General features: G+C 40.3%; 1 protein-coding gene across 1 annotated transcript in view; it reads left to right on the top strand.

The window, feature by feature from the left end:
• The first annotated feature begins 3,044 nt into the window (after positions 1–3,044).
• The window catches only part of LOC136832163 (mucin-4-like), a 26,407-nt gene continuing 3,697 nt past the window's right edge, over positions 3,045–25,754 (top strand). The window contains exons 1-2 of the mRNA XM_067092893.1: positions 3,045–3,164; positions 19,835–21,960. Of these exons, the coding sequence (XP_066948994.1) occupies positions 3,060–3,164; positions 19,835–21,960 (2,231 nt within the window). The 5' untranslated portion in view covers positions 3,045–3,059. The remainder of the gene's footprint in view (positions 3,165–19,834; positions 21,961–25,754) is intronic.

The raw sequence follows: 25,754 nt of genomic DNA, 5'->3' as shown, positions 1-25,754 counted from the left end.
AACAAGGAGAGAGAGAGAGAGAAGAAAGGGGGACAAATAGGAAAAAAAAAAACAAGAGGAGACTGCAAGAAAATTGGAAAAGAGAGTGAGTAAACAAGGAGAGAGAGAGAGAGAGAAGACAAATATTGGAAAAACAAAAACAAGAGGAGACTGCAAAGAAAAGGAAAGAGAGAAACAAGAGAGAGAGAGAGAGAGAAAGGGGACAAATATTGGAGAAACAAAACAAGAAGAGACTGCAAGAGAAAATTGGAAAAGAGAGTGAGTAAACAAGGAGAGAGAGAGAGAGAGAGAAAGGGGGGGACAAATATTGGAAAAACAAAAACAAGTGCATGAGGAAATGGAAAAAAAAACAAGAAGAGGAGAGAGAGAGAGAGAGAGAGAGAGAGAGAGGAGAGAGAAGAAGAAGAAGAAGAAGAAGAAGAAGAAGAAGAAGAAGAAGAAGAAAAAGGGAGACAAATATTGAAAAAACAAGAAGAGACTGCAAAACCAAATGGGAAAACAGTTACTGAAAAAACAAGGAGAGAGAGAGAGAGAGAGAGAGAGAGAGAGAGAGAGAGAGAGAGAGAGAGAGAAGAAAGGGGAAAAAATGCTGAAAAAACAAGAAGAGAATGCAAGAGCGAGAAAGAAGAAACAGATCAGCATTAAAAAACCGAATCCCTGAACAACCCTTAATAAATAAACACAGTGGCAGTAAAGAATTCCTAAGAAAGCAGACGAGATTAAACACCAAAACTAACAGCCAACCAAAGTCAATGTGGCAAAAGGAGGCAGAGCAGATTCACCACACACCAGAGGGAAAGTGAATCCAATGAAAGGGAATCCAATGATAAGGAATCCAAGCAAAGTGAAGCCAATGAAAGGGAATCCAATGAAAATGCATTCAATGAGAGTGAAACCAAAGAAAGTGAAACCAATGAAAATTAATTCAATGAGAATGAAACCAAGGAAAGTGAATCCAATGAAAATGAATCCAATGAGAATGAAACCAAGGAAAGTACATCCAATGAAAATGAATCCAATGAGATTGAAACCAAGGAAAGGGAATCCAATGAAAATGAATCCAATGAGAATGAAACTAAGGAAAGTGAATCCAATGAAAATGAATCCAATGAGAATGAAACCAAGGAAAGGGAATCTAATGAAAATGAATCCAATGAGACTGAAGCCAAGGAAAGGGAATCCAATGAAAATGAATCTAATGAGAATGAAACCAAGGAAATTGAATCCAATGAAAATTAATCTAATGAGAAAGAAACTAAGGAAAGTGAACCCAATGAAAATGAATCCAATGAGAATGAAACCAAGGAAAGTGAATCCAATGAAAATTAATCCAATGAGATTGAAACCAAGGAAAGTGAATCCAGTGAAAGGGGATCCAAGAAAGAGAATCCAGTGAAAGGGAATCCAAGAAAAGTGAATCCAATGAAAGGGAATTCAATGAGAATGAAACCAAGGAAAGTGAACCCAATGAGAATGAAACCAAAGAAAGGGAATCCAATGAAAATGAATCCAATGAGAATGAAACCAAGGAAAGTGAATCCAATGAAAATGAACCCAATGAGAATGAATCCATGGAAAGGGAATCCAATGAAAATGAATCCAATGAGAACGAAACCAAGGGAGGTGAATCCAATGAAAATGAACGCAATGAGAATGAAACCAAGGAATAGGGAATCCAATGAAAATTAATACAATGAGAATAAAACCAAGGAAAGGGAATCCAATGAAAATGAATCTAATGAGAATGAAACCAAGGAAAGTGAATCCAATGAAAGGGAATCCAATGCGAATGAAACCAAGGAAAGTGAATCCAGTGAGAATGGAACCAAGGAAAAGGAATTCAATGAGAATGAATCCAATGAGAAGGAAACCAAAGAAAGGGAATCAAATGAAAATGAATACAATGAGAATGAAACAAAGGAAAGTGAATCCAATGAAAGGGAATCCAAGGAAAGTGAATCTAATGACAGGAAATCCAATGAGAATGAAACCAAGGAAAGTGAATCCAATGAAAATTAATCTAATGAGAATGAAACCAAGGAAAGGGAATCCATGAAAATGAAACCAAGGAAAGTGAATCCAATGAAAATGAATTCAATGAGAATGAAACCAAGGAAAGTGAATCCAATGAAAATGAAACCAAGGAAAGTGAATCCAATGAGAATGAAACCAAGGAAAGTGAATCCAATGAAAATGAAACCAAGGAAAGTGAATCCAATGAGAATGAAACCAAGGAAAGGGAATCCAATGAAAATTAATCCGATGAGAATGAAACCAAGAAAGGTTAATCCAATGAAAATGGATACAATGAGAATGACACCAAGGAAAGGGAATCCAATGAAAATGAATACAATGAGAGTGAAACCAAGGAAAGTGAATCCAATGGAAGGAGAATAATGGAAATGAATCAAATGAGAATGCAACCAGGGAAAATGAATCCAATGAGGGGGAATCCAAGGAATGAATCCAAGAAAAGTGAATCAAAGGAAAGTGAAATCAATGAAAGCAAATCCAGTGAAAATGAATACGAGAGTGAATCCAATGAAAGTGAATCCAATGAAGGGGAATCCAAGGAATGAATTCAAAGAAGATGAATCCAAATACAGTGAAACCAATGAAAGTGAATCCAAGTGTTCCAAACGGTTTTGCTCAAAACAGGAAACGAACGAGATGGAAAGTGTCGAAGTGAAGAGAGAGATTAAAATAGCACAAAAGTTATGTAGTTGGGAAGAAGAAGAAGAAGAAGAAGGAAGAGGGGGGGGGGGAAGGTTGAAAAAATACAAGAGGAGACTGCTCGAGTAAATGGGAAAAGAGAGAGACTGAGAAAACAAGAATAGAAGAGAGAGAGAGAGAGACGAGGAGGGTCGTAAGAAATGGCCCACTGCCATTTAGGAACCAGAGCAGCGGAGGCAGTTTTGGTACCTCGTATCTCGGTCATGGGTCTCCTCCCTCTCTCAACTGGACGTCTTTCTGGAAGGACCTGTTTGTACGTGCGTGCGTCTGTCACTGCACCTACGTGCCGATGACATGAACTGCTCGAATTTTGTGTGTGTGTGTGTATGTGTGTGTGCAACTGTTGGCACTTGGCTCTCGGGTATACGCTGCCACAGTCGATTTCGAACTTTCGTTGTGCGTGCCCGCAAAAGGACATGGCACTGGTCTGGGTACGTACTAAGTTTTACTTCAGTGGATACGTATTTCACTTTCTGGCTTCGTTCTGGTGATCGTCGGCATTTTCTAGAGCTTTTACTGGCCCTTTTCACCTGTTCGTTAATCATCTGGTTAATTATCATGATTATCACCTGTATAAAATACCTTGTTTTCTATTGCACAAAATATAGCTTTCCTTAAGCTTCGTGCATGCTGGTGGTGGTTATCATAATACTGATATTATGAATATCAAGGGAAATGAATTATTTTGATCAATCGCACTGTCGCCTTGTGGTCAAATGCAAATGGTAAAATCAGTTTGCGTGTGGTAACAGTACTACTATTATTAATACTGTCGCTATCAGTAACACTATCATCATTAACACCATCATCGTGAATCTTACGGTCAAAATCCGCAGTAAGAGCTAAATAACATTTGATTTTCGTGCGAAAGTAAAAGTCGATTCTGCGGACCCTACGCTCTTTTCCTTTTTGGGGGCAGTAAAAAACGATAATGCATACATTTACCTGCTATAAATCAATCCATATTAGCCTGCCCTTCCATCGGGCGTCGGCTCAGCTGGGCCAAATTCCTGGAAGGCGGCTGCACACACACCCCATTTTTTTTTCTTTTTGCTTTTGAAAGCAATGTTGCGATAATACCTTTCATTGCCCTAGAGGGTCGTGTCACTCACATGCAAATGACTACGAATGTTTCCAGACCATTTTATGCTCAAATGGTGGAAAGAAAACGAGAACTTAGCAAACTCAAAACTGAAACTGATCACACTAGCAGCATCCTACCACACCCTACTTTAGAGTTATTATAATAATAATAATAATAATAATAATAATAATAATAATAATAATAATAATAATAATAATAATAATAATAATAATAATAATATTATTATTATTATTATTATTATTATTATTATTATTATTTTGGCAGTAGAACCTCTTTCAAACTTGTAGTATTGAAGGCGATAGCTGCATTCAATTAATTTAGAGCTTTCTATATCTTTTGGACTGAATGTAGCTGATGCAAATACCACCTTCGATACTGTATTATTATTATTATTATTATTATTATTATTATTATTATTATTATTATTATTATTAAACTTAAAGAAAACAATTATATTATCAGAAAATGGAACTCCTCCCATAAAAGAGAGGCAAAGAGTTGATATCGAGTGAAAGTGAAAGTGGACCATATGATAAATGTGTGAAAACTTCAAATCGCTTCTCCGGCATTTTTCGATTTATTGGAAGGAGACCTTTACCTACCAGTGACGTCATTTGTCAGAGAGAATCTGCCAGACTGTGAAAGAAAATTTTATTTTAATAAAATGTTTTCTATGGTAACTGAAAAATTATTTACCAAAGGAACTATAAATTCCTTACAAACGCCTGCAGTCAGAAAAATTCTTACATATACACACACACACACACACACACACACACATATATATATATTATATATATATATATATATATATATATATATATATATATATATATATATGTATGTATATATATATATGTGTGTGTGTGTGTGTGTGTGTGTGTATTATTCACAGATGAAATAATTAGACCACGTAATGACAACAGAATATAGATGCAAAGAAAAACCTGAAAATACCTGTCAAAATGAGGAATGGGTCGACAGTAACATCAGAAGAAGGAGAAAGACAACACTATACAGCACATTTTTGTTGGGTTCTGAATAAGTAATATGATGGGGGATAATATACCTGATATAACAGAAGTTGATGAAGATCTGTCTACTAATGACTGAATTCACAGTTTTGGGATGGAATCGAAAATAAAGAAACTCTGGAGATGGATAATAACCCCAGTTACGATGGAATCACTGCAGAGATGATTCTTTGCTGAAGTTGAAAGCACACCTCGTATACTACCTAGACTGTTTTGCAGAAAGTGATTGGGAACTGGAAGTCATAACAAGTGTCCTGACCGAATGTGGTAGCTGGAAAGGCAACGCACTTACGTCTGCAGTGATGAAAATATTCAGTATGCTTACTCTGAATATACTGGGGAAAAAATTGATAAAACACTTAGAAGACGATTTGCACAGGCCACATATTTACGTTGAGGCACGTCACGCAACAGTGTGCGGAATTTAAAACTCCCCCCTTTCTGATGGCTTTTGTTATTAACGAGAAAGCATTTGATACAACCATATACCAATATTATGGAAGGTCTTGCGTCACTATGGCATTCCTGTTAAGTATATGAACTAACTGAAACACGAGCCAAATAATTGCAAAGTTAATGCTGGTGATGCCTTGTTAAGTGAATTTGCAGTAACCAGTTGAGTGCTACAAGAGAATTCTAATTTTGTTGTCCGTCCATTTCATGGATTTTATAAGGAAAAAGTGGTCAGAGATAGAAGAGGTGTAGACTAGAGTAATGATAGAAAGTTGACAGACTAAGAATACGCAGGCGATGCTGTTCTAATCGGCAAATCTCCACAAGATTTACAAAGCTTTTCTAACAGAACATCCAATAGATAGACAGAATATACAATTTAGGCCGAAGGCCAAGCGCTGACCACTGAGAGGTCGTTCAGCGCTGAAAGGAAAACTGAGTCAGAAGCTTGAAAGGTGTAACAAGAGGAAAATCTCGCAGTTACACTGTGAAACAATTGTTAGAAGAGGGTGGAAAGTAAGATGGAAGAATATGAATGGAGGTGCAGAAAAAGGAATGAAAGGGATTGCATCTAGGGAACGAAGAGATGCTACGAAGAACCGTAAGTTGCCTACAGGAATACATCATGTACCGAGAGAGATGGTACTCGAAATAAATCTAAGAAAAACAAAGGTAACGAAAACAGAATACAGTATGCACAAAGGGATGAGACGACATCAAATGGAGAGAGAATGAATGAGGTTGACTTTCAAAAATTTAGAAGCAACCATACCTATTGCAGGTCCTCATAAATTATTAGAATTTAATAAAAGACCAAGGCAAAAAAGAAAAAAAACAATGAAAAGGTGAATAAAATCTGGATACGAAAACGTCTGAAACTGCAAATGAAAGAAAGAGTATTCATAAACCTAATACAATCTGCATTTGCTGTATGATATGACAATGAAACTGCATCTGAAAGATTTATTCGGCCTGAAAACAAAACCTTTAAGAAGAATGTTAGGATTCAGCAGGCACGGCAGGATAGGGAGAGAAATGAGACAACGAGGGAAATTATGAAAGTTTCATTTGTAGATGAACAACCCCTAGCTATATATAATGTCATATATGTACATAAATATATATATATATATATATATATATATATATATATATATATATATATATATATATATATATATATATATATATATATATATATATATATATATATATATATAATGTACACACATACACACACATACACACATATACATATATATATATATATATATATATATATATATATATATATATATATATATATATATATATATATATATATATATATATATATATATATATATATATAATAATCACTTCTTCGTCTTCAGCCTTTACCCATCTCTATATGGGGTCGCCGTTCCGTGAAAGCCTTCTCCATCTTCTATCTTGCGTATCCTTTTCTCTTAACCCTTTTTCCCACGTCATTTGCTACGTTATCTTTCCATCTGAATCTTGGCCTTCCCCTCCTCCTCCTCCTCCCAACCACCTCCATGTCCATGACCCTTCTACACACATGATCCTCCTCTCTCCGCATGACATGACCAAACCACTGCGATCTTCTTTCCTGAATCTTCTTTGACACTTCTACCACTTTGACTGTCCCTCTAATATAATCGTTTCTGATCCTATCCTTTCTCGCGACTCCACACATCCATCTCAACATCCTCATCTCTGCCACTTCCAACTTCCTTTCTTGAGCCTTCTTTATTGACCACGTCTCAGCCCCATACACCATCGCTGGTCTAACTACATTTTTATAAAACCTTCCTTTTACTCTTGCACTAATCCTCTTGTCGCACAATATTCCCGATGATCTCCTCCAATTCATCCAAGCACATTGTATCCTGTGGTTTATTTCTGAGTCCATGCCCTCAAGGGCTTTACGCGTTTGTAGCCCGCAGTTCATTGATGCTTAGATCAAAACTATTTATATTGCTTTGAAACTTAAATACCCAAGGACCTTTGTAGATAGCATGTAAAACAGCCAGGAAAACATTTATTTAACTAATAACAAACTTGATCTCAGCCAGCATAATATTCTCAAATTACCGTATGATGAAAGGTTTTTACTAATTCCTAGAATTTTAAAGCTTTTCAACATAAATGTTGTTTACAGTAATTTTAATGTTAAGAGTTTAGTAATAACAAATTCTCCTAGAGATGTTTCTGGCTGCATCTATGAAATTCCTTGTAAAAAGTGTGATAAAATATATTATGGACAAATTGGAAAATCACTTTCACAACGAATCAAACAACACCAATATTCTGTGAGAACTGGCCAAATATCGAATGCATTACTTGTACTTATGAGAGATTTAGATCATCCTATTAACTGGAGTGAAGCAAGATCTTTAGTCCCGTGCAACGACACAGTTAAAAGGAATATCACTGAATCTTGCTTTATCAAGTCAAATAATGAAAGTGTTCTAAATTTAAGTCTTGGTTTGTTTAAACTTGATGCTTTCATAATTAAAAAAGTGGTTGATAAATATAAGCAAAATTAGTATTCAGTTTCATACATGTTTCTGCTATTTGAATGGGTAACATTCCATATCTCTTATGGTTAAGTATATGGTTCTAGTTTGTGACCGCGTGTTCCCGGATTTTCCTGGAACACGCGTTTATTACATCTTGGTAATTAACCATCTGGTATGCAATTTTATACATGTTTTTGGATTTTGTATGGCTAAACTTTCGTATCTCCTGTAGTTAGGTCTGTGGTTTCAGTTTGTGACTACTTGATCCTGGATTATCCTGGATTATCTTTCTGTTTATTACCCTTTGACAATTGACCATCTGGTATTCTTGTTCTTTTTGTTTACTACTTTGTAACCTTCTTTTCATCTGTCTCATTTGTGCCCAGATGATACATTAATAAACGTGAAAGCGCTTGGTACTGAACTTCTGCCTGTCAGTTTCCTGTGGGATTCGCTTATACACTGAAGTCACGTGCATCTACTGTGATTTTTAGGCATACGTATGTATGTATGTATGTATGTATGTATGTATGTATGTATGTATGTATGTATGTATGTATGTATATATATATATATATATATATATATATATATATATATATATATATATATATATATATATATGCTTAAAAATCACAGTAGATGCACGTGACTTCAGTATATAAGCGAATCCCACAGGAAACTGACAGGCAGAAGTTCAGTACCAAGTGCTTTCACGTTTATTAATGTATCATCTGGACACAAATGAGACACAGATGAAAAGAAGGTTACAAAGTAAACAAAAAGAACAAGAATACCAGACGGTCAATTGTCAAAGGGTAATAAACAGAAAGATATTCCAGGATAATCCGGGGTCAAGTAGTCACAAACTGAAACCACAGACCTAACTATAAGAGATACAAAAGTTTAGCCATACAAAATCCAAAAACATGTATAAAATTGAATACCAGATGGTTAATTACCAAGGTGTAATAAACAAAAGGGTAATCCAGGAAAATCCGGGAACACGCGGTCACAAACTAGAACCATATACTTAACCATAAGAGATATGGAATGTTACCCATTCAAATAGCAGAAACATGTATAAAACTGAATACTAATTTTGCTTATATTTATCAACCACTTTTTTAATTATGAAAGCATCAAGTTTAAACAAACCAAGTCTTAAATTTAGAACACTTTCATTATTTGACTTGATAAAGCAAGATTCAGTGATATTCCTTTTAACTGTGTCGTTGCACGGGACTAAAGATCTTGCTTCACTCCAGTTAATAGGATGATTTGAATCTCTCATAAGTACAAATAATGCATTCGATATTTGGCCAGGTCTCACAGAATATTGGTGTTGTCTGATTCGTTGTGAAAGTTATTTTCAAATTTGTCCATAATATATTTTATCACATACTTTTAGGGCATAGTTTTTCTCTAAGACAATTTTCATTGAAAGCAATTGTTTTTGTGGCATCAATGAGTTTTTTGCCGGAATCTTCATATCGTCGGAGTTTTTTTCTGATTCTCAGGTGTCAATCTTCGGTGAAGAACACACAAACTTCTTTGTTCCATTTATTGTTTCCTGTCACGACAGCTGTTTCTCCACTCTGTGGCATTTTCAAGTGACTACTTGTTTACAATTTGAATTTACGATCATTTTGTCTCTGCATAAAGGGATGAACCACTTTTTGGGTCGAAAGGTTTAGGCTTAACACAGAAAATATGAAAAGGATATTCTACTGTAGCTACAAAACATTGCTCAATAGTTATGTATAAAAGGATTTTTCTTTTTATTTACAAAGTATGGTGTGAGGCTTCAAGGAAAAGTCAGAGGTGAAAGACTGATTCTTTATTATTCTCGACAAGTGTTTATAAGACAAAAAGCGGATGGAAAGGTAGCGGGCAACCAGAGACCCCCTGCGGCGTCCATACAGGATTTGTGTTTTTTAGCAAGCATAAAAATAAGTACAACATTTGTTACATGACATATAAAAGGTAGATACACATATCAGCAGAAAGGCCGTACAATGATGCATAAGATAAGGTACACAAAGAATCTGGAATAAAGACAGGTAAAATACATGATGTGATTAATGTACATCTGAAAGGAGAGACACAAGGAAAGAGAGGCGCGATTTGATGCCCTTACAAATAACCTCCCCCCCCCAAGACAATAATTAGAGGAGCAATTATTGGATGAAGCACCTTAATCATAGAGGCACTGAGGCAGCTGGAGTGGGCCCCTGCTTCCAGAGAACTGTGGGCACGGGGTGGGGCTGACACCTGGGGACGGCTGGATGCGTTTTCTGGGCCGTCCTGGGCCCCACTTTGGTGGGGAAGTGGGTGCGCCTTCAGGCAGGAATTGCGGGGGAACTCTGGGGTGTCTGCCTATTTCTTAGCAAACTTCGCTGTCTAACAGGAATGCGGGTTTCAGTTTGTCGATGGTAATCCAGTCCTCCCACCCGTGGATGTCGAGGAGGGATGCTTTGCTGGCCCACCTGATGACTCAGTGGGGCCCCCTGTAGGGCCTGGTTAAGGGCGGGCGGCGAGCATCCACCCTGACGAAGACGTAGGTGCAGAAGTGTAAGGCGGGTGGGCTGTAGGTGACGGTTCTGTCGGTGAAGGTCTTGTGGCAGGGTGCGAACTTTTGCGCAAGTTCCCTCAACCTCGGAAGAGGGGTGTCGGCGCCGTCAGCCGACAGCGAGAAGAACTCTCCAGGTACGGCCAGTGTTTCCCTGTAGACATTCTCAGCAGGGGAAGCATCACCATTTGCTCTCGGTGCGGTGCGAAGACCCACAGGACCCAGGGCAGCTGTTCCTTCCACTTCTCATCGGTGCAACATGCCATGAGAGCTGCTTTAAGAGAGCGGTGCACCCTCCCAACCATGCTGTTTGCTGCAGGGTTGCTTGCCATTGTGCTGTGTAGAGTTGTACCCATCAGGCGTGCCAAGGAGACCCAAAGCTCTGATGGGAAGGCAGGTCCCTGTCTGTGGTGATGCTGTCTGGCACTCCGAAGCGGCTTATCCAACTGGAGAGGAGGGCCTCTGTGCATGATGTCGTTGATGCTTCAGGCCAGCGGGTTGAGCGGTCTATGATCATCAGGAAGTATCTGGCTCCCCCCGACTGCGGAAGGGGCCCGACGACATCAATGCGGATGTGGCTGAACCGCCGACGAGGCTGAGGAAAATCGCTGATCCCGGATTCAGCGTGTCGGGATGTTTTGCTCCTCTGGCACGGGATGCAGCTCCTTGCCCACTGGCGGACGTCCTTGTTGCTGCCGTGCCAGACGAACTTGTCAGTCATGAGGCGTGCCGTTGTGTGCCCCAATGGATGGGAGAGGCAGTGGACGATGTCGAACACTTGTTTCCTCCTCAATGCAGGCACCAGGGGGTGTGGGCGGCCGGTGCTGGTGTCGCAGAGGAGAGTTGTGTCTGAGTTTGCTAAGGGCACGTCTTCCCACTTGATAGCCGTCACTGCTGTCCTGTAGTCCGCCGTCTTCGGATCCGCTGTTGTTCCCTCATGTGGTCTTCGTAGTCGATGCCGAGGTGAAGGGAATTGGTCTCTATTCTTGACAGAGCGTCAGCCACTGGGTTTTTCTTGCCAGGGATGTAGTTGATGGTGCAACCGAACTCGGAGATGGCGGTTAGGTGCCGCTGTTGCCTTGCAGACCAGGCGTCCCCCTGTTTTGCAAATGCATGCACCAAGGGTTTGTGGTCTGTTAGGATTGTGAATTCGGTTCCGTCCAGCAGGTTCCTGAAGTGCCTCACAGCCTGATAGATAGCCAGCAGCTCTCTGTTGAAGGCCTTGTAGCAGGTCTTTGCTGGCGAAAACTTGCGGCTGAAGAAGGCCAAGGGCTGGGGCGTGCTGTTCACCAGTTGCTCTAGTACTGCACCACAGGAGATGTTGCTGGCATCCGTTGTCAACCTGAGGGCAGCGATGGGGATGTGATGAGTTAAGGTGGTGGCACTGGAGAGGGCCCTTTTCGTCTGGATGAATGCCTGCTGCTGTGGAGCTTCCCATGTTAGTATTTTCAGTTTCCCCTTCAGGACTGACATCAGGGGGTACATGATATGGGCAACGTCTGAGATGAAGCGCCGGTAGTAATTTATCATCCCAAGGAACTCCTGAAGGGCCTTGATGGTTTGGGGTTCTGGGAAATTTTCTATAGCTTTTACTTAAGAAGCGGTGGGGCGCACTCCTGCTGGGGAAACCTCGTGGCCCAGGAAGTCTGCTTTCTCTTTCCCAAAGATGCATTTGTCGAACCTGACAACCGATCTGCTGTCCTGCAGGCGTTTCATGACGGCGCAGACGTGGCGAAGGTGTTCCTCCGGGGACCTGGAAAAAATGAGAATGTCGTCGACACAGCAGATGCAGAAGGGAAGATCTCCCAAGATGGTATCCATCAGGCCTGAGACCAAAGGTGGAATATAAAAATGTGTAGCTTCTGAAGGGTGTGATGATGGCGGTCTTTGGGACGTTTTCGGGATGCACAGGGACTTGGAAGTATGACTTCAGTAGATCCAACTTGGAGAAAATTGAGAAAATTTGGCTTCGCGAAGGGCGCCTGTCAGGTCTTGCATGTTAGGGAGGGGGTAGTGATCTGGTGTCGTTATCAAATTCAGGCACTGATAGTCACCGCAGGGCCTCCACGAACCATTGGATTTCTTTACCATGTGGAGAGGGGACGCCCAAGGGCTTGATGCTTTTTTACAAACGCCCATGCGTTCCATTTCTGCGAAGGCCCGTTTGGCGTCTTGTAACTTCTGGGGGGACAGACGTCGGAACTTGGCATGGGTTGGTGGGCCCGTTGTGGTGATGTGGTGGAAGATGCCGTGCTTTGCTGAAGTCCCAGGTGACTAGCGCAATTCTGGTTTGAACACGTCCGGGAATTCCTGTAGGAGGGATGTGTAGCTGTTGGGGACTGCGGAGCATATGGAGGGCATCTCGGGTCCGGTGGAGAGCTGATGGGAATGGCACGTTCCTGTGTCGAGGAGGCGTTGTCTGGTGACATCGACTAGGAGTCCGTGGTGTCCTAGGAAATCTGCACCCAGCATAGGGAACTTAACATCTGCTATGACGAAAGGCCAGCGGTATCTGCGCCCCAGGATTGAGACAGCCTGGGTCGTTGTGCCATAAGTGCGGATGGGAGTTCCGTTTGCTGCTATGAGGGAGGGCAGTGAGTCAGGTGTCTTTTCTAAATCTTCCCTGGATGGCAGGAAAACCGACTGCATTGCCCCCGTATCAACCAGCAGGCGGCGTTTGGAAATCTCGTCTGTGATGAAAAACCCTGCTGGGCGGGGGGAATTGGGTTTCGCAGCCACAGCTGTTATTTGTGGCTGCCTTTGTTGTTTTATGTAAAAGAACACGGAGGCCTGCAGGTTCTGGCATTGGTCCCAAACTTCCTATGGTAGAAACACCACGCCAGGTTTGACCATGTCCTGTGCTCTCTGAATGGTGGTCTCTTCTTATACACGGCGGTGATGTCTCCATCGTCGTCGCCGTCTTCCTCCGACAAGTTGCAGTCTCCCAGGGCAGCGGCGTGTTTCGAAGCCTTGGTGGCCTTGTATAGTTCCTGGGCGTCGTCGACTTAGGCATCCATGTCCCGGTTCTCTGCATCCCTTATCTGGCACCGAAGGAAGATAGCTTTTGTCAGGTCTATTGTTTTCTTCCTCCCGTTCTCGTCGCAACCTGGGAGTGTTATTAACCCCCGCAGCTGGTCCCAGGTTTCCCTGGGTGATGCATCTCCGAGGGGCTGGGATAACAGGTCGAATGCACACTGTGCTCTCTCGGACACGGGCATGGAGTAGGAATTCATCAGTTTGTTTTTTAAGTCCGTGTATGAGACTGTCTGGTTGCGTGTCTAGCCAGGGGGAGATTCTATTGAATACTTCTTCTGGGAGCGCCGTCACGACTGTGTCTGATTTTGTAGCATCGTCTGAGATGAGCGCCACACAAAAATGCGCGTCTGCGTGCCAGAACCATGATGCTGTGTTTTGGCGCGAGAACGGGGGAAATTTGACTATGTCTGGCTTTGTTGGTGAGAGCAGTGTGCAGACAATGCTCGCGGGTTTGCAATGAGGTTCTACCTCTAACACCTTGACTGCTCATGCAACAAGACGCAGGAAAATGCATAGTATTGAGTCCATTAATGGTGCTGATTTGTTCGAAAGGCCGAACGAAGTGCCAAAACGTGCCCTTTTGGGTACGCCGTATTTAGTCCGTTAATGGCACAGTTTCCTTCGGGCAGGGTGCTATCAGAGGCCTAAACTTTATGCCGTAGTTAGTCCGCTAAAGGCTCTCTGATGGTAGGGTGCGGCCGTAGTTAGTCCGTTAATGGCTGGACCAAAACCGCGCTACCTGTCCCTGACCCGAGGTCACCAGTGTGAGGTTTCAAGGAAAAGTCAGAGGTGAAAGACTGATTCTTTATTATTCTCGACAGGTGTTTATAAGACAAAAAGCGGACGGAAAAGTAGCGGGTGACCAGAGACCCTCTGCGGCGTCCATACAGGATTTGTGTTTTTTAGCAGGCATAAAAATACGTACAACATTTGTTACGTGACATATAAAAGGTAGATATACCTATCAGCAGAAAGGCGTACAATGATGCATAAGATGAGGTATGCAAAGAATCTGAAATAAAGACAGGTAAAATACATGACGTGATTAATGTACATTTGAAAGGAGAAACACAAGGAAAGAGACGTGCGATTTGACGCCCTTACAATGGTTACACTGTATACATTATATTTACAAAAATAAATATATAAAATAAAAATAAAAACATATTGCAGATATCAACCATTAAATGCCCGCTGTGGTTCGTGTCAGGCGGGGCCTCAGGGATATAACAGGTGTTACTTGTGCTCCCCTGGTTGCTCTTGTATTTTCTGAAGGCCGCGTCGTGTCCAGTGTTCGGGGGCACGGTATCTGGTCTGTAGTGAAATTAAGCACCTAGTTTCTTTTTAAGGCATCCGCTATTTTCCTGGCGTCATCAGCTTCTTTTATGGTGACGAAGGTATCATCAATGTATCGCCCGTAGATCTTCGGTTTTTGGTGTTCACAGAAGGTCCTCTCTTCTTAAAAAGAAACTCGGTGCTTAATTTCACTAGAGCACAGCCAGCAGAAGACCCTGCCTATCTGGATGTCCTAGTTAAACAACAGGAAGGACAATTTAAAACTAAGGAATTCACAAAAACAACGAACGCTGCCCGTTGCTTGAATGCCTGGGGAGAATGCCCACATGCCTACAAAAAGTCAGTAGTGAGTGCTTATGTCAAAAGAGCACTCACCCATTGCACTTCTTGGAGAGATGTGAACAATGAACTGGACAGAGTTCGACAGTTATTAACAAACAATGGATACGCAGATCATATCATCGAAGCTACAATTAAAAAGAAAATTGATGAATTCTACCAACCGACTACAGCGATGGCAAAAGAGAACCTTATTATTTATCATCGCCTACATTATGGGACTGCGTACAGGGAGGAATGCCGTAGCCTACGCGGAATCATTGATAGAGGCGTAACACCTAAGGCCCCTTACAAGAAAATTAACCTCAGGATATACAGCAAGCCTAACCTAGTAGCAGCCCTGATAATGAAAAACAGCACCGCCCCCGTGGGACCGGAGGAGATGTGTACGAACGTAGTGTATAAATTCATATGCCCAGAGGAGATGTGCAAATCTCACAACAATACCTACATTGGACACACTACTACGACCCTTCGGAGGCAAATGCTGGCTCACAGAAACCAAGGGGCCATACACCAGCACTTCACCGATATACATGATAGGAAGCCATCCCTACAAGAATTCATTGAAGGCACTCAGTCGTCAATAAAGAAAACAACTATGGTCGCCTTTTAATAGCAGAAGCGGTGAGTATCGCCATCCAAAAACCGACTCTTAACATCCAGCAAGAGTCGGATCACATACTCCCTTCCAGCAGAAAGAGAACTGCGCGAGCGAACGCAGACCAGATACCACGCTCCCCAAATGCTAGACATGACACAGCCTTCAGAAAATACAAGAGCAACCAGGGAAGCACAAGTAACACCTGGTATGTCCCTGAGGCCCCGCCCAACACAAACCACAGCCGGCTTTGTGGTTGATATCTGCAAAATGTTTTTATTTTTATTTTGTATTTTTATTTTTGTAAATATAATATATACAGTATAACCATACTTTGTAAATAAAAAGAAAAATCCTTTTATGCATAACTGTTGAGCAATATTTTGTAACTACAGTACCATCCTTTTCACATTTTCTACGTTAAGCCTAAACCTGTAAGGATGGTATAGAGTGACATACTGGCTGGGTGTTGACTGGTTTATTGGTGGTTCCTTACTGAATAAATGTACAGAATTTTTGAAGTTGTTATTGGCTGGTGCGAGCCGCAAAGTAGTATCTACACACAGGGCAAAACAGAGGTAATGTTTAAGACATCTGTGTTTGTCGCAGACAAACAGATGACGATTGTGAGAGACATGATAAACGTACAGTGATACATCATATATCAATGGAAAGGCCAGGAAATTCCAGATATGGCCAACTGCATGAGATTCGAGACAGATTAATGAATACAATGCAGTAGCATAATATATGTGAAATGGCGAGACGTTTGGCGTCTTCACAAACAGAAACATACATACAGTTTGATATCAAAGATTCAGTGGAACATTATAAGTACATGATTTGAATGCTTGCATAGCAATGCAAATAGTGGTGATTGTACATAAATCGAGACAACAATGGTTAGGGAGAAACAGACGGAAATATTGTATGGTAGAAGTTGCGCTCCTTGAGAGAGAGAAAACGGGATGCTCTTGTTTTTGTCTTGGTCCCTCCGAAGGATGACGCACACACACGTGTGCTCGAAAGAGACCGCGATCGGTGTGATACGTCCCTTACAATACTCCCCCCAAAAGCAAGGCGTTGATGCGGAAATCGTCTTGCTGACAATTTGAATGGGCGCGAAGGGCTTGGGCTTGGGGCGGGTAGGAGACTGAAGGGTGGCGCTGGCTGGCAGGAACTCGACGATGACGGTAGCGGGTTGAAGGATGGCGTTGGCTGATCCTTCGGTAGCCTGCTCGAGGGGGACGGCAGTAGGCTGAAGGATGACGTCGGCTGATCCTTCGGTAGCCAGCTCGAGGGGGACACCAGCAGGCTGAAGGATGACGTTGGTTGGTCCTTCGTTGGTCAGCTCATCCGGTACGAGTTCGAGGGCGGTGTCAGGCTTCCTGGAGGAGGCATCCAGGGCTCTGGTGGTGGGGTGGGTAAGACATCTATTGAAGACTCAGGAACGACGGGAGGCTGAGTCGAGGAGGCGGCGAAGGGTTCGTTGGCGTGTGGGTCGTCATCGTGGGTCGGACGTCTACCATCGGCTCCTTCAGGTCACTCTAGGGTCACCAGTGTAAGGATGGTATAGAGTGACATACTGGCTGGGTGTTGACTGGTTTATTGGTGGTTCCTTACTGAATGAATTTACAGAATCTTCATGGCTGTTATTGGCTGGTGCGAGCCGCAAAGTAGTATCTACACACAGACAGGGTAAAACAGAGATAATGTTTCGGACATCTGTGTTTGTTGGCAGACTAACAGATGGCGATTGTGAGACATGATAAACATACAGTGATAAAACATATATCAATGGAAAGGCCAGGAAATTCCACATATGGCCAATTGCATGAGATTTGAGACAGATTAATGAATGCAATGCAGTAGCACAAAATATGTGAAATGGAGAGACGTTTGGCGTCTTCACAAACAGAAAAATACATACAGTTTGATACAGAAGATTCGGTGGAACATTATGAGTACATGATTAGAATGCTTGCATGGCAATGCAAATAGTGGTGATTGTACACAAATTGAGACAACAATGGTTAGGGAGAAACAGACGGAAATATTGTATGGTAGAAGTTGCGTTCCTTGACAGAGAGAAAACGGGATACTCTTTTTTTGTCTTGGTCCCTCCGAAGGGTGACGCACACACACGTGTGCTCGAAAGAGACCGCAATGCGTCTCTTACAAACCTTTCGACCCAGAAAGTGGTTCATCCCTTTAATCCCTGGACCAGTCACAGCTCAGGTCTACTTTTCCATCCGCATGTAGACAAAATGATCATAAATTCAAATTGTAAACCAGTGGTCACTTGAAAATGCCACAGAGTGGAGAAACAGCTGTCATGACAGAAAACAATAAATGGAACAAAGAAGTCTGTATGTTCTTCACCAAAGAATATATATATATATATATATATATATATATATATATATATATATATATATATATATATATATATATATATATATATATATATATATATATATATATATATATATATATATATATATATATATATATATATATATATATATATATATATATATATATATATATATATATATATATATATATATATATATATATATATATATATATATATATATATATATATATATATATATATATATATATATATATATATATATATATATATATATATATATATATATATATATATATTACATATATACATATACATATATAGGTATATACATACATACATATACATTCATAGGTATATACATACATATATATATTGTATACATATATATATATATATATATATATATATATATATATATATATATATATATATATATGTGTGTGTGTGTGTATATGTATATTATCACATCTCAGTCATATAGGTAAGCCTGCCAAGACATGTAGGAAAAACATTTTAAGTGCCAAAAAATCTTCAAAATATATATTCAATTGTAACCTTAACCCTGATGAATAATAACAGAAACATGACGAAAAAGTTCATACACCTAATACATATACACTTAGCACAGTTAACAATAGCACAGACCACAATGACCACCTGCTTCACAAACTAACTGAAAAGAAACAAAACAAGACTAGCAAGTAGTTAAAACGCTGCACAAACGAACAGGGGGCTGTTCCCTGTGAACAGCAAGGAACCCGAGAGCAACTCCACTTGTGGCCTAGTGCTTTTAAATCAAGTAAACCACATTACACTTAAAAAAGGGATGATGCAGAAAGATGGGACTACTGCTGCATGAAAAATTATGAATATACTGATTCATAATGACAAGGGAAGGCTGGCTCATCTTATTCCTCTCAGAGTAGAACTGAGGGATTATAGTTTGTATATATGACGACTTGAGAGTGTGAGGAAATGTACCCCTCATGCTTCTGCCATGTCATGATACCCAGTCATTCTTTTCTGACTCTAAATTGGCACAGGTTGGAGAACTATCATTCCCAGATCTCCCTAGTGCAACAAGGCTCCTCCAGTTCCCTTATCAAGGCTAGTTGAATACTTTTGGGCCAAGGGAAAAGTCTTCAATAAACTCGAGTTTTATTAAAGGAGAGGCGATGGTATTGTAGTTCTTGAATACTTTTGAGCCAAGGAAACAGTCTTCAATAAACTCAAGTTTTATTAAAGGAGAGGCGATGGTGTTGTAGTTCTTGAAGAACTTATAATAGGATGTCTGTCCAGGAATCTTAAAGACCTTTTCTTATTTTGAGGAACAAGACAGCTCTTCATTGCAGTTTTATTCTCAGTTTTTGGTAATTTCTTCCCCAGATTTATAACATGAACAAGATACTTCACTTGAGCTCTGCCAAAAGTAGACTTTGCCAAGCTAATTGTAGTACAAACTTTCTGTGATTGTTTGCATGATGCATGTAGTCTATACAGGCATTCTTCCCATGAGAATAAATTAGTCTTACCCTTCAAATAAATTAAGATACAGTATTTTTATTAAACGAACATGGAGGAGAATAACACTGCTACCATTTGTGAACCCTGAACAAGAAATGGTAACCAAAAGTAGATATCAAGGTTAAAGCATGATTCTTTAGATGTTAGGAACATTTAACAACACTAGTATATTCAACTGATATAATGAGATTCATAGGAATAAACTGAATGCAACTAACAAAGTTTTCCATTCATTGCAGGTGTTTCTGACGACCCTGACCCTTGTGAGGGTTGCAGTGTCAAGACCTGACTTTTTGGGAGGATCTTCACACCAACATGGACATCACCATCACCACAACCCAAACAGTGCACATGGCTTGTCTTCTGGACATACTTTTCCACCACCTTTGCCTTCTCTACATGCTTCTACTAAATTAGATATGCCTCATACTGAATCTTCAGAAGAGCCTCCTAGGAACGCTTACCCTGTGCCACCCCTTTCATTTGATGCATCGGCATTTGGTAGCCTTGAAGTCCCAAAAGAAAGAGGACATCAATCCTCTGAGTCATCAGAGGAATTCTCAGGATATGCATATCCTGTTCCTTCAATTTCATTTGATCCTTCTGCTGGAGCTGATCTTGCACCACCTGAAGAAGCTGATTCCTCTGAAGAGTCTGACGAACTTCTGGGCTACGTATATCCAGTTCCTTCGATTTCATTTGATCCTTCTGCTGGAGCAGACCTTGCACCACCTGAAGAACCTGATTCATCTGAAGAGTCTGACGACCTTCTGGGTTACGCTTACCCAGTTCCTTCGATTTCATTTGATCCGTCTGCTGGAGCTGATCTTGCACCCCCTGGAGAAACTGATTCATCTGAAGAATCTGATGAACTACTAGGATACGCATATCCAGTTCCTTCAACTTCTTTTGATCCTTCTGCAGGAGCTGACCTTGCACCCCCTGGAGAAACTGATTCATCTGAAGAGTCTGACGAACTTCTGGGCTATGCATATCCAGTTCCTTCGATTTCATTTGATCCTTCTGCGGGAGCAGACCTTGCACCACCTGAGGAAGGTGATTCCTCTGAAGAGTCTGATGAAGTTCTGGGTTATGCATATCCTGTTCCTTCGATTTCATTTGATCCTTCTGCTGGAGCCGACCTTGCACCACCCGCAGAAGCTGATTCATCTGAAGAACCTGATTCATCTGAAGAGTCTGACGACCTTCTGGGCTACGCATATCCAGTTCCTTCAATTTCATTTGATCCTTCTGCTGGAGCTGATCTTGCACCACCTGAACAAGCTGATTCCTCTGAAGAGTCTGACGAACTTCTGGGCTATGCATATCCTGTTCCTTCAATTTCATTTGATCCTTCTGGTGGAGCTGATCTTGCACCCCCTGGAGAAACTGATTCATCTGAAGAGTCTGACGACCTTCTGGGGTACGCATATCCTGTGCCTTCGATTTCATTTGATCCTTCAGCTGGAGCTGACCTTGCACCCCCACAACAGTCCGAATCTTCAGAGGAACAGTCCGGATATGTTTATCCTGTTCCTTCGATTTCATTCGATCCTTCTGCTGGAGCTGACCTTGCACCCCCTGGAGAAACTGATTCATCTGAAGAATCTGATGAACTACTGGGCTATGCTTATCCAGTCCCTTCAATTTCATTTGATCCTTCTGCTGGAGCTGACCTGGCACCTCCTGGAGAAAATGATTCATCTGAAGAATCTGACGAACTTCTGGGCTACGCATATCCAGTCCCTTCAATTTCATTTGATCCTTCTGCTGGAGCTGACCTTGCACCCCCTGGAGAAACTGATTCATCTGAAGAGAGTGATGACCTGGGTTATGCATATCCAGTTCCTTCAATTTCATTTGATCCTTCTGCAGGAGCTGACCTGGCACCCCCTGAAGAGCCCGATTCATCTGAAGAATCCGATGAGCAACCTGGTTATTATCTTCCTGTGCCAGATTCATCAGGCAGAGCTGATTCAAATCCAAGTGTTGCAGTCAATCTCCCAACTGGATATACTTATCCTGTTCCTGCTAATCCATTCACAATTGAAATTAGTGGTGGCCACTCCACTACCAGCATCGAAGAAGAAACCCCAACTAATGGTTACTTGCCTCCACTACAGACTAGAAAATTACGACCTTCATCGAGTTCGGAAGAAGCATCTCAGGAAGCTGCAACACAAAGAACATCACGCCCACAAGGGGCCAGAAGGATAATTCACGCACCATCATCCGAATCCAGCCTTTTCCCGAGACTGCACTCCTCTGTATCTTCAAGACAAGGGACAGTATTTTTCACGCCAGTGGTAACAGAAAGCCAACCTGCTCATGCATCTACAAGTCAAGCAACACCTTCATCAAGCAGGTAAGGGAAATTATCGTTGTTTTTTATGCAAAGGAATGGGAATGAGGCGGGAAAAGCCAAGGAAAAAAGGAAAGGATGCCATAGTAAGAGGAAGAGGAGAGAGAACAAGGAAAAAGAGTTAGAAGAAGAAACAGGCCAAGGAAATAGTGGAAAGGGAGGAGTAAAGAAAGTTGTCCCTTTCTGAAAATATGGTGGGCAGTATCTTTTGGTTTCAAAATCTCAGTGATGAACATTACAGTTATCATTTACTGACTTGCTGTGGTGAAACATCATTAGCAAGTGGCAAGTCACTTTCTGTTGTTGATACATAACTATTTTCACACAGCTCCAACAAGACACTGGACATTGACAGTTTATGTCTGCAGTACACAAGAAGCTGCTCATGTATCAAATGCGTACTGCATCTGGGATACAAAAATTAAAAATACATTTTGCAATTAAAGCTAATTACAATTTTAATTACAATTAGAAGATAACACTATTTAGTCAATACTGCTACATGTGAATGTACCTCTCACTGAATACATGCTACTCATTTTGCAGCTTTAGTATTCATGATCTAATGAAGTGTCATCATATTGTACCGTCCAATACTATTATATATATATACACACACACAGGAGGCCCCTGGTTAATGATGGTCTCGACCTACACCGTTCCAATCTCACAACGCTAATAAAAAATATTCATAAAAAATATGGTTCCAACATACACCGAAATTCTGAAGTTATGACACCAGGCTGGGCGGTGTTAGGCTGGGTACTAGTTTTTAGTATTGTTCTTTCTCTCTCTCTCTCTCTCTCAACAGTGATTTTTTCGTAGAGTAATATTCACTAATTACTGTATTTTCATCTTATTTTCGTGGCTAAATACATCTTTTATGATAAAAAAAATTATTTACTAATTTTCAAATATTAACATTAATGTAAACACAGCAAAATATCAACAAAATGTTAAAGTAAAATCCCTCAATATTGATCTATTATGATTGTAATATGTACCATATAAAAAATAATCACCCCGCCATCTGTAATTGTTTTACCAGTGTAAACACAACTCAGTTCACCTCCCCCCCTTTCTCTCTCTCTCCATGACGACATGCTATTGGCTGAAAGGGCTGTAAGTTGCCAATCACACAGCTTGTAGCTCGAATGCTTTGTGTACGTACTGTCACTAGAGTATGAGTTGTATTTTTTGTTCTCTCTTCCTCTCTTCCTTTCTCAATTTTCTCTCTCTCTCTCACTGAGATAAGAGAGACAGATTTTTTAAGCATATGTAATGTGTTTGTTTATTTTTGTAAAGTTTTATAAACGTGATGTTACTTTGCCATTCATTGTTTAAAATTTTCCATGTTATAATTACAACTTTTTGCATTTTAGTTTTTAGGTAATTTATGTGGGTTATAGTACCTGTATGGTTTACGTAATCTTAAACTTACCATTTCTTATAATGTACAGTATTGGTGTTTGAACTATTAAAATAGGCAGTCCACTATTAAAATATGCAGTTACATACATTTTAGTTTGAGGTATACAGGGTATGATAAAAAAATTATTTACTAATTTTCAAATATTAATATTAATGTAAACACACCAAAATATCAGTTCATTAAGGAAATATAGTAAATTAGGTAAGATTTTAACACAACTCTGCTTTTCCCAACCTTTTACTGTTATGAGGTCTCCCACTTAGGGGGATGTAGGCTAATTGTCAATCATCTTGACATATTGACGTGAAGGGTAGCACATGGACAAACAGTCACTCTCTTTCTCTCATTTTTATAAATTGTTTAGGTAAAGAATTCATCACTTTTTTTCATTTTTATAATTTGTTTAGGTAAGGAATTCATTTTTTAAAATTTTTATAACTTGTTTAGGTAATGAATTCACTTTTTTCCATTTTTATAAATTAATATTTAATGTTATGTACTGTATTTATTGCCAATTAACATTTTTATGATTTTATCTCTTGTATCTAGATTGTGTGTATTGTGCAGTCTCTACTTTGTATATGGCCCTGAGCCGAAATATTATTACAATTATATCTCTGACTTACACCGAATTTTGACTTACAACAAGCCGTAGGAGGGGATCTCCATTGTAACTCCGGGGCTGCCTGTGTTTGTGTATATACATACATATATATATACATATATATATATATATAATGTGTGTATGTGTGTGTGTGTGCTTTTGGGGCAAAGTTTTTCTTGTAAACAAATTTCATTGAATTCTATGGCTTTTTGATTGTTGATCAACTTATTCATTTGAAAATATTTTCTGAATCCTCTGCGTTCTTCCAAATTCAGTTGATGGACAAAAAACGAAGGTTAACTCCTTGTTCCATTTACTAAAATCACAACATCACAGCTGTTCCATCCCTCGTCGTGACCTCTTCAAAGTGTATAATCTGGACAGCTGTTGTTTCAGATTTAGCTGGCCTTGTGCCAGCACGGGCTCTTACTCCTAGAGCAGCCTGTAGCTTTATGTTGATGAGTCTGTGAGATGGTTAGGTTACATGAAAACTTTATTATGATGCATGAAAGTAATTTTGGTGGGGGTGATTTTGAAGTGAAAAGATTTAACAGGCAAGGTTGCAACCTCTTTGAACCCTAAGGTACCCATCAGATGTGGACAAAAGTATGATAGCAGTGAGTGTTGGCTAGTGGGAGAGGCCAACAGATGGGAAAAAAGAAGAATTTGAGTAGCAGGCACAGATAGCTAGTATGCTAGCTTATGATGGTCTAAAGCCATATTCCTTGTCCAGTCCCATTCCTTGTGTGTGTGTGTGTGTGTGTGTGTTTTTTGCATGTGCTGGGTGTTGATTGTGGTGGATAAAAGGTGATTTTGATAGGGGAGAGAGTGATTTCTAAAGAGTCAGCCTTTGTTGTAGTGGGTGGAGATGCGATGGAGTGGTTTTTGATTTGTTGTCTGGTTTAAAGTAGGGGTCATGTCTGTTGTGTCTGTTTTAAGGTGATTGGTTGGGAAGGTAACCGGGTAGGTAATGGTAAGGATTCTTTAGAGTTACCGTGGTGGTGGGCAGGAGCATAGGAAGCCCGCAAGCTCATGAATGTTTGCCAGTATGTGCTTTGTTATGTGGGTAGCTGTTCTTTCATTTCCTTCATATCTTGTTCTTAAGTGTTCTGTTTCTGTACAGTCAAGAAGATAGTGTTCCAGGGGTTCTTCAGGGATTGCTTCACAGTACTAGGATGATTGGGGGTTGTCTCCTATTTTATGCCATGTGCATTGGTATCCTAGCCTTAATCTGGACATAGTGTCCTGTTGTTTTGTTACAGTGTGAGGACGGATATGTGGCGTCCAAAACAATAATAATACAATAACAATACATATAAAATAAACAATTGTAATTTATTAACAGTTATAAAAGTTACAATATAATTTACAATAAAAACATTGTTTACTTTGTGAAAATAATGAAAACAAAAACCACATGTTCTCGAGGCAATAAACAAAACAGAAATAGGAATGCAGGTATACGGATTACGGGGACAGGAGTGGAAAGAGGGGGTGGGGAGAGAGAAAGCGCGTGATTTAAAAGGTGTTGCTGTTGTTATGGTTGTTTCTTATGTTTGCATTGTATGTTGTAGGGTGTCTGCTAGATGGGAGTGTATAATAAGTGTGAGTGTGAGTGTATAGGAAGTGTGAATGTATAGTAAGTAAGTGTTTAGTGAGTGTAATTGTATATTGGGAATTAGTGCTTAATGTTTTGTAAGGTAATTTTTCTCTGTGAAAATGGGTCAAGTAATAATAATAATAATAATAATAATAATAATA

Source organism: Macrobrachium rosenbergii, chromosome 4 (assembly GCF_040412425.1).
Source record: "Macrobrachium rosenbergii isolate ZJJX-2024 chromosome 4, ASM4041242v1, whole genome shotgun sequence".
Lineage (NCBI taxonomy): Eukaryota > Metazoa > Arthropoda > Malacostraca > Decapoda > Palaemonidae > Macrobrachium > Macrobrachium rosenbergii.
The sequence above is the reverse complement of the archived record's forward strand: the minus strand, read 5'-3'. Positions and strand labels throughout refer to the sequence as shown.